General features: G+C 41.7%; 2 protein-coding genes across 2 annotated transcripts in view; both read right to left on the reverse strand.

Annotated features, from left to right (window-relative positions):
- Positions 1 to 1,516: 1,516 nt before the first annotated feature.
- LOC125041343 lies at positions 1,517 to 4,322 on the reverse strand. Its single transcript, XM_047636213.1, has 3 exons — positions 3,431 to 4,322; positions 3,040 to 3,211; positions 1,517 to 2,465 (listed from the first exon to the last, which is right to left on the reverse strand). The coding sequence occupies exons 1-3, from the start codon at positions 4,238 to 4,240 to the stop codon at positions 2,263 to 2,265; spliced, it is 1,185 nt and encodes a 394-aa protein (XP_047492169.1). The 5' UTR covers positions 4,241 to 4,322; the 3' UTR covers positions 1,517 to 2,262.
- The window catches only part of LOC125041344 (metabotropic glutamate receptor 6-like), a 5,830-nt gene continuing 1,528 nt past the window's right edge, over positions 4,308 to 8,609 (reverse strand). Inside the window, exons 2-5 of the mRNA XM_047636214.1 lie at positions 7,019 to 7,184; positions 6,144 to 6,234; positions 5,213 to 5,329; positions 4,308 to 4,576 (exon numbers count right to left, since the gene is read on the reverse strand). Coding sequence (XP_047492170.1) covers positions 4,407 to 4,576; positions 5,213 to 5,329; positions 6,144 to 6,234; positions 7,019 to 7,183 — 543 coding nt within the window. The 5' untranslated portion in view covers position 7,184 and the 3' untranslated portion in view covers positions 4,308 to 4,406. The remainder of the gene's footprint in view (positions 4,577 to 5,212; positions 5,330 to 6,143; positions 6,235 to 7,018; positions 7,185 to 8,609) is intronic.

Raw genomic sequence — 8,609 nt, forward strand, 5'->3', positions numbered from 1 at the left:
AAGGCGACGATGGCGCTGGTCTCTGTGGCATCGCTGGGAGCCTACATCCTCGCTCCCTCCGTGGTGCGGGCAGTGACTCCCGCGCCCACACTCACGCCCACAGGCTCGCCCGCAACACCCAGGGCGAAGGCAGGCTCTCAGACGGAGAGTGTGTAAAGGGAAAAGGTTACGCAGATGTTCGAACCCGGGGGCGGAGCTAACCGAAACAAGGAAATGGGGGTTTTGTGGAATCCATTTTTCCGAATGTGTCATTTATTATTTTTTTTAGTTTTATTTGTTTGTTTGTTATCAATATTGTTTATTTTTCTTCGTTATATATATTTTTCTTTTTTTTTCTTCGGGTTCTGATGCTTTTTTTTATTCCCGTTTTGATTCTTTTTGCAATATTTTTCTCTTCAATTTCCTCGTCTCCTTTGATTCATTATCTTCGTCATCTCCATTTTAATGTGCTCCTACATATTTAAATATACACTTATTTTATGTAACTATATTTGTCTATAACGTTTCTCAATCAGTTCTGTCTCGTTTCTGTTTCGTTTTTAACCGTGCTTTATCGAACGCTCTTCGATCTCTGCACGCTACTTCTCTCTTTAGTGTTGTACTTCTCTAACGTATCACCAGCTTTCCTCACCTTTTTATATCTCGTCTCCTCAGCATCCCTGTCATCTCTCCACCACTTCATCTTGCAGGGTTTTTCACCCCTCACCAACCTCACTTATGTAGTAGGCTTGCATTTCCTCTTCGGCCTCGTGCTCATATTCAGAGACACTTCGGATATCTTAAACGGAGAGCCAGACCTGCATCTCGCTCCCGTCAGCCAAGCATTGTGTCTTGCGTCGCAGCCAATCAGCGTCGAGCTGCCTTATATTGCAGCCAATCAGCGTCGAGCTGCCTTACATTGCAGCCAATTAACATCGAGCTGCCTCGCATCGCAACCAATTAGACCAGTGATGGCGGCAGAACTCCACTGGAAAAGGTGTCCGAAGCGTCTCTGAATATAAGCATCATCTCAACCCATTTCCTTTCCTGGGGTAGCTCCCAACCACCCTTTTCTTCCTAAGGGGTTCGAAAGCTGCAATGCCGCCAGCGTTAACGGTTCTAAGTATACTTGCCTGTAGATGAAATAAGCAAAAGAAAAATCAAATGCAAATGCAAGTACAATAGAATTTAAATTAGATGTTATGGTAGAAGTATCCAGGAAAAAGACACCTGTTTCAATTATTTTAGCAAAATGCTTTGAAGCTGTTATTTATATGTTTTTAATTTATATATATATATATATTTTTTTTTCTTGTGGATATAATTTGCGAAAATAGAAGAGGCAAACGAGGGGAAAAGACCAAAAAAGGGAGGTGAAATAACACCAGTTAATTAAGGCAGGAAATGATCTGTAGTAAATCTTCATGTCGGTCATTTGGCTCAGATAGAAGCTGTTGTAATATTTATACATTTATATATTTGTCTACCTCACAGAGCAGTAGAGATGATGATGGATGGTTGTAAATAAAGTGAAATAATGGAAAACTCGCTTTTATTTTATTTCGCCATAGACATGTGTATATATCCTCTATTTATATATTCCTTCAACATACTGGCAACGGAAAATAATTTTAACAATTAGTATGTTCATTCCAAACACAAACAGGTACACAGCAGCAATTAAAACACAAAATTTGGAACAGAGGTATCACATTCCTCAACATTTTAATATCAGAGTTTTTAAAGTTATGTAAATAACCACAAAACTGTAACGTTCACCAGTTATCATAATGGCAACCTTTAGTTTAAAGACAGGCGGTGTCACCTTCACTGTCTACAATTACAAATATCGTAAATATACTATTGACAGGATTTTTTCCATCACGTTTCCCAGTGCCATTGAGCAGCTATAACTTGTTCGGATACAAAATGAAGTATTTGAAACTTGGCCTCCGTGCGCTAAATATCTTTTTGGACAAGAGTACGTGATCTGTTCGCGGATGCACTCACTTGCAGACGGAAGGAAACTATGAGTCTGAAAAACATTAGATATCTGAAATAAATAAAAAAAATCCGGTTTGCCACTACCGAAGAGTTCACAGAAATCTACTTATTATCCCTTTCTTCTTTTTTTGTCTCTGCCTGTTTTTCGTCTCCTTTCTCTACTTATTTTCTGTCTGTCTTCTTTCCCCAACGTTACAGACGATTAAACAGCAACACGGAGCGTTCGCAGTCAACACAGCTTAAATCCGCCCGCACGAAATACAAGCATGTATCCCTAACTTAATTTCTACTCGGAGATTTTTGGAGGTTGTAAACACACGCCAAAGTAGAGCTCATAAAGAGGACCACGAGAAGGAAGAAAGCCGTGACATAAGCAGTGACTTCAGACTGTGACAGGTGGGCGGGGTCGGGCATATCACCTGGCCACCATGACACGTGACTCCACCAACCCGCTCCACCGAGGATGTCGAGGCCACCGCCGTCTGCGGGCGGAAAAGGGTTAAATTGTATAAGAGGACGAATAGAATAATGAAAGAGTATTAACGATGATAAGGGTAAGGGAAATAACAATAACAGTATTGACACTTGAATGACAATTGCAAATTCTCATTACAAATGCACATGAAAGGAGAAAACAAACTACCGTGTTGATACTATGGTATAAAAACCCACACTGTAAAACTAGATTTAATTGAAAAAGAGACAACAGTTTCGGAATCCACCTGGATTCCATCTTCAGGTCTGAGGAGGCAAGGAAGAGGAGGGGGTATAAGACAGAGAGAGGAAAGGCAGCGCGGAGACACGGGACAGGTGAGGACAGACGAACGGGAACGAAGGGAGGTCAGATCAGGTCGGGAGGGTCGGGCAGATCAGGTCGGGAGGGTCAGGCGGACTGTGTGAAGGGTGGCCAGCATACGGGAGAAGGCGAAGGATGTGGGAAGCGAGGAGACTGTCAGCAGGAGAAAAGCCGCTGTTCAGGTTGAAATAACAAATAACAAATGCACATCAGTAAATCTGAAGGAAAGAGACTCCTCCCCAACCCTCCCCGGCCTTTACCTCTCGACGGCGATGAGGGCCTGATCTCCAGATTCCCCGGCGGCGGATGGGGCCTCGGCGTGGACCGGGACGGCGGCTGCGTCGGCCGGACGCAAGGGCACATCTTCCCGCACCGAGGGACGTTCACCTTCAGCTGGCCCAGGACGGCCGAGGTCTCGTCGGCGTGGCCCACCTGAGGAGGTGAGTTGGGTCAACCAGTTTTATTTTCTTATTATTATTATGATTTATTATTGCTGGTATATGTATCATCGTCGTTATCATTTTTATCATTATTTTGTATTGGTTAATGTTACTAATTTATACATGTGTGTGCGTTAGCCTACTTCTGGTCAATCAGCAGATTACATAATGCAAGGAGAGAGTTGGGAAGAGCCATGGCAGCGGCGCCCACCTGCGTCAGATTGGTGGCGTTGCCGGGCGAGAGGAGCTTCACGGCGTATCTGGGGGAGTCCTCGGCGCCCTGGCTCAGGCCTTCGGTGTCCAGCCCGGGGAAAGCCTTGGAGGCCAAGTCTGAGGGCGACGCCTGGGACAGCAACTCCTTCCACTCCTCATACTCCAGGAGGCGCACGCCCTCGCACAGCCCTCCCTCGGCTCCACAGTGCGCGGCCTGAGCTTCCCGCAGCGCTTGGGCGTAGGTGAGGACGGCGGTGACGGCGGCGGGCGCGGCTGCGTCGTAGGCGAAGTCCAGGGCGTCGCACGAGGAGCACTCTGACAGGGCGGCCACGTACTGGCGCCGCGGCCCGTCCCCCGAGGACAGGTCCCGCTGCAGGTGCTCGGAGAAGTCGGGGAGCGCCTCGGCCACGCGCTGCAGGATGAGGGTGGGTTTGGCCACGCCCTCCAGCTCGGCCGCCGGCACCGGCCCGCCCGTGTCCTGCAGCACCAGGAGGTCGGTCGGCCCGCCCTCCGCGCCCAGGAAACGCGCGAGCTCCTGCACTTTGTGCCTCGTGCCCAGCAGGACCACCGTGCCCGGGCCCTGGCGCAAGGGCTTGACCAGGTCGGCGGGGTCCCCCGCCTTCAGCACCTGCTCCAGGCAGCGGTAGCCCTCCTCAGCGGCTGTGACGAAGTGCTGCATGAGGGCCTCGCCCTCGGCGTCCGCCGTGTGGACCACGCTCACTGACCTGATCCCGGCGCCGGCGAGTACGTTGGTCACCGCCTGGAGGAGGACGTTCGTGCCATTATGGAAAGCATCAAGGGGGAACATTCCCTTTCAGAAAACGTAGATAAAGTAGTATAGAAAAGTAGACCGTAGTATACTGTCACCAGAGAAAACGACCGAAATGCCAACTCGTGCACCTTGAGACCCCAAAACTACCATTATCAACCCCACCAACACAAGCAACAGCAACAGCCTCGCAGCACCTGAAGCCCTAAAAGCAAACCCTTCGGAAACTCGCCTTGGCGGAGCGCTGCGGAGCGGGTGCCACGAGGTCGACGGCGTGCGCGGCGAGGACGGGGCGCGGACCGTAGGCCAAGACCGGCGCGTGCAGGCTGCGGGTCGCGCGGCCGACGGCGGAGGCGGAGGCTGCGTCGCCGGGGCCTGGCGGAGACGCGGCGAGGAGAAGCCTTTTATCTTCAGCTAGCTTTCTTTTATTATTATCATTGTCAATAATTTTATCGTTTTAGTATTATTACTACCCCAACTTACTACTATCATTATCATTGTCATTATCAAGTTGATAGTTATTATCATCAGTTTAATGATAATCATGATTGTTATTACCATTACTATCATAACCTTTATCATCATCGACTTAAGAAGATTTAAGTCGAGGTTATGAGTCTTTCACATTATATATATATATATATATATATATATATATACATATATATATGTGTGTGTGTATGGGTGTGTGTGGGTGTGTGTGTGTGTGTGTGTGTGTATATATGTGTGTGTGTGTGTGTGTGTGTGTGTGTGTGTGTGTGTGTGTGTGTGTGTGTGTGTGTGTGTGTGTATATAGAGAGAGAGACAGATATACATATATATATATATATATATATATATATATATATATATATATATATATAATTAATTTGTTCTCTCTCTCATTTAGCGAGTTCCTTTACTCCATCGTAATAAGCAGTGAAATCGCTGGTTTTTAACATTTCTTATGATTTCTTGACAGCTTGATTGATAACTACATTAATACGAACGCACACAGAGCAGAATAATTACCCAAGAACCCGAGAGAGACGGACGGGTTGATGCAGTCCCTGGTGTCGTCTGCGAGCGAGGCCAGCGCCATCTTCACGGAGCGCTCGGACTTGCCACACGTGTCCACCACTCTCAGACCTGTGAGATCCCGAAATATCATTGTCATCATGAAACTGATTCATATTTCGAGATCACTCATTGACTGCAAAATAAATTAACGAAGAAGCAGTAGCAAGTGTATAAAGAGTGGACGAGACGTGGCATAAATGATAAGGGAAACGTTATAAATGACCTAGTATGACTAGAAACACGTGTTGCCCGCCAGACGGTATCAAATGTAGCGGGAAAGATAGACAGGGAGAGTAGAGAAAACTGTGGATATATCTGAGGTTCACGGTTGTTGAAAATATGTTTTATGGTCAAATGTTGTAGTCGATTTTCATAATGGATTGAGAGAAGCTGATGAGTATTCTTACGTATAACAAGAAAAATACAGTATAGAGCAGGGATCAGCATCTACGGTTCGCCACATCGGCCCGCCATTCGAAATTATTGGGCTCGCGGTCTTTGTGTTCCTTAGTGTTGAGATAATTTCGAGTGATAAACGACATCAGACTTCACAAATCGCTGTGTGTAATCTGATACAGATTTGAGTCTGGATTATCAGTATTACTTCCATTCATTACCAATAAAGATGGATATAGCCTACCACAAACAAACCTATAGCCCCTATCTACGCTATATAAGATCTTCAGTGAATCTTTAACCTAATGCCATCTTGCACACTACACTTTCTAGCGCGCGTCGATCTTCTCGGCGAAAAGTGTTTCTCACGTTCCATATGAAATCAGAATGATACATAGATATTTTTATGTGGATGAATGTCTACTCCCAAGTTGCAAAGACGACCTTTAAAAGTGCAAAGAAAGGTATTAAAGGGTCATGACCTTACCCAGTGAGATTCCCGGGATAAGCTCGAGTTCGTTGACCTTTTGCACGGCCAGCCTCGTCGCCTCCATGATCTGCACTTCGGTCAGGCCCAGCTGGCGGCGAAAGGAGAAGAAAGGAATATTGTTCTGTCATTCTCTCTCTCTCTCTCTCTCTCTCTCTCTCTCTCTCTCTCTCTCTCTCTCTCTCTCTCTCTCTCTCTCTCTCTCTCTCTCTCTCTCTCTCTCTCTCTCTCTCTCTCTCTCTCTCTCTCTCTCTCTCTCTCTCTCTCTCTCTCTCTCTCTCTCTCTCTCTCTCTCTCTCTGTATATATGTGCATTTGCGTGTATGTCTTCGAGGATATGTTCATGCTAATGTCTTTTATATGTTTAATGCATTCCTTCCCCAAATAAGAATACTCACACGCAAATTCATACACGAATATTGTCTTGTCACCCCCCCCCCCCCTCTCTCTCTCTCTCTCTCTCTCTCTCTATATATATATATATATATATATATATATACATATATATGTGTGTTTTATTATTGCCACTATTACTGCTATTACTATCAAGACTATTACTATTGCTACCTTAATAATAACTACAACAGTCACAACAGTAATAATGATAACAGCACAAATTACTATTATGATTACAAACAATAATGATAGTGATAACGATGATAATGATACTATTACTACTAACAATTATAAAAACAGTAGCAGAAATAACTATTATAATCACAAGCAATAATAATAGTAATAACATTGATAAGGATACTATTACTACTACTAATAATAAAACAAAATACAGAAAATAATATTAACAAAACCAACAGGCCTATCAACAGTCACGACCATACGAGCAAAAAGCAGGACGAACGCGCCTCCTGATCTCACCTTTGCACAACCGCGACCCGAGTGCAGAGGCAGAAGTTCGGTCAAAACGACATCCCCGCCCAAGAGGAATACCTGCCCCTCGCCCATGGGAAGACACGCCCCCGACGCCCCGCCCAGGCCCAGGAGCAGACCCGCCCATGTCAAGCTCCACACGGTGACCCCCATCCTGTCGGCGAGGAAGAATGGGTGGACTGGTTATTCTGTGGTTGTGGTGTTTCTAGGAACGATGGTAGTGGGTACTGAATTGCTGTTCAAAGGAAGTGACTTTGGGTAGCGGGATTTTTTGTACAACTTTTGAGAGAATTAAAGGTCGGATAACAGTAATGAAAAAGTACAATGAAACCAGGAGTACTGCTATTATTGTTAATAGTGATAATTATAGTAATAATAACAGTGTTAATGACATATGATGATAGTGTTAATGGTAGTGTTAAGAATGATAAGAATGATAATGAGATTAATAGCAATAATAATGATGTTAATGATGTTAGGAATGAATAATGTTGATAACAATAATAGTAATGTTGATAATTATGATAAACATTATCAAACTACTACTAATAATAACAATAATGATATTACCAATATTAATGATGATAATAAAAAAATATTTATTATAATCAACAATTAAAATAATAAAAATAGTTATTGTCATTACATTATCATCATTATCATTATCATAATGTAAATGATAATGATAATAATAGTACTGATAAAGAAAATAAAGATAATTATAATAAAGATGAAAAGATGATAAAAATGATAAAAATCATAATTATATAATTACAATAGTAATAATGAAAATATGAAAAAGAATGAAAACAGAAATAATAATGATGATCATAATGATATTGATACTAAGGGTTATAACAATAACAATAACAATAATAAGAATAACAATAGTAATAATAATAATTATAATGATAATGATAATAATGATAATAATAATAATAATAATAATAATAATAATAACGATAATAATATTAATAACAATAGTAATAACAGCAATAATAATCTTTATAATAATGATACGAACAAAAAAAAATAATAATGATTGTAATATTAGTAATAATAATAATGATAATAATAAGAACAATAATAATAATACAAGTAATAATAACAATAACAATAATGACGATAATAATGATAATAGTAAGGATAAAATTAAAGTGATGGAAATGAGATTTATTGATACTACAACAATTACTATTACTATTTTTAATACTTTCACTACGACTATTGTTGATAATGATATCAATGAATGAAGAAATCAATGATAATGATGAATTATTGATGCTACCCCAACTACTATTACTATTTCTACTACTACTGTCACAACTACTACTGCTGCTATGGCTACTTAAGATAGTGATAACAGCAATAATGATTATAAAAATAATGATCATAATTATAATCATAATGATGATGATAGTAATGTTGATAATAATAATAGTGATGATGATGATAATAATGATAGTAGTTATAACGATAATAATAATAATGATGATGATAATGATAATAATAAAAGTAATAATAATAATAATAATAACAATAATAATAATAATAATAATAATAATAACAATGATGAAGA

This window comes from Penaeus chinensis, chromosome 30 (genome assembly GCF_019202785.1).
Source record: "Penaeus chinensis breed Huanghai No. 1 chromosome 30, ASM1920278v2, whole genome shotgun sequence".
Classification (NCBI taxonomy): domain Eukaryota; kingdom Metazoa; phylum Arthropoda; class Malacostraca; order Decapoda; family Penaeidae; genus Penaeus; species Penaeus chinensis.

What these genes read in the sequence shown, in the direction of transcription:
- LOC125041343 (XM_047636213.1), bottom strand. Translation starts at nt 4,240, where the DNA reads ATGTTCCCCCTTGATGCTTTCCATAATGGCACGAACGTCCTCCTCCAG. An exon ending in ACGCCACCAATCTGACGCAG is followed by an intron (nt 3,212 to 3,430) that starts GTGGGCGCCGCT and finishes TCACCTCCTCAG; the next exon opens with GTGGGCCACGCCGACGAGAC. An exon ending in GCCCTCATCGCCGTCGAGAG is followed by an intron (nt 2,466 to 3,039) that starts GTAAAGGCCGGG and finishes TTCCGCCCGCAG; the next exon opens with ACGGCGGTGGCCTCGACATC.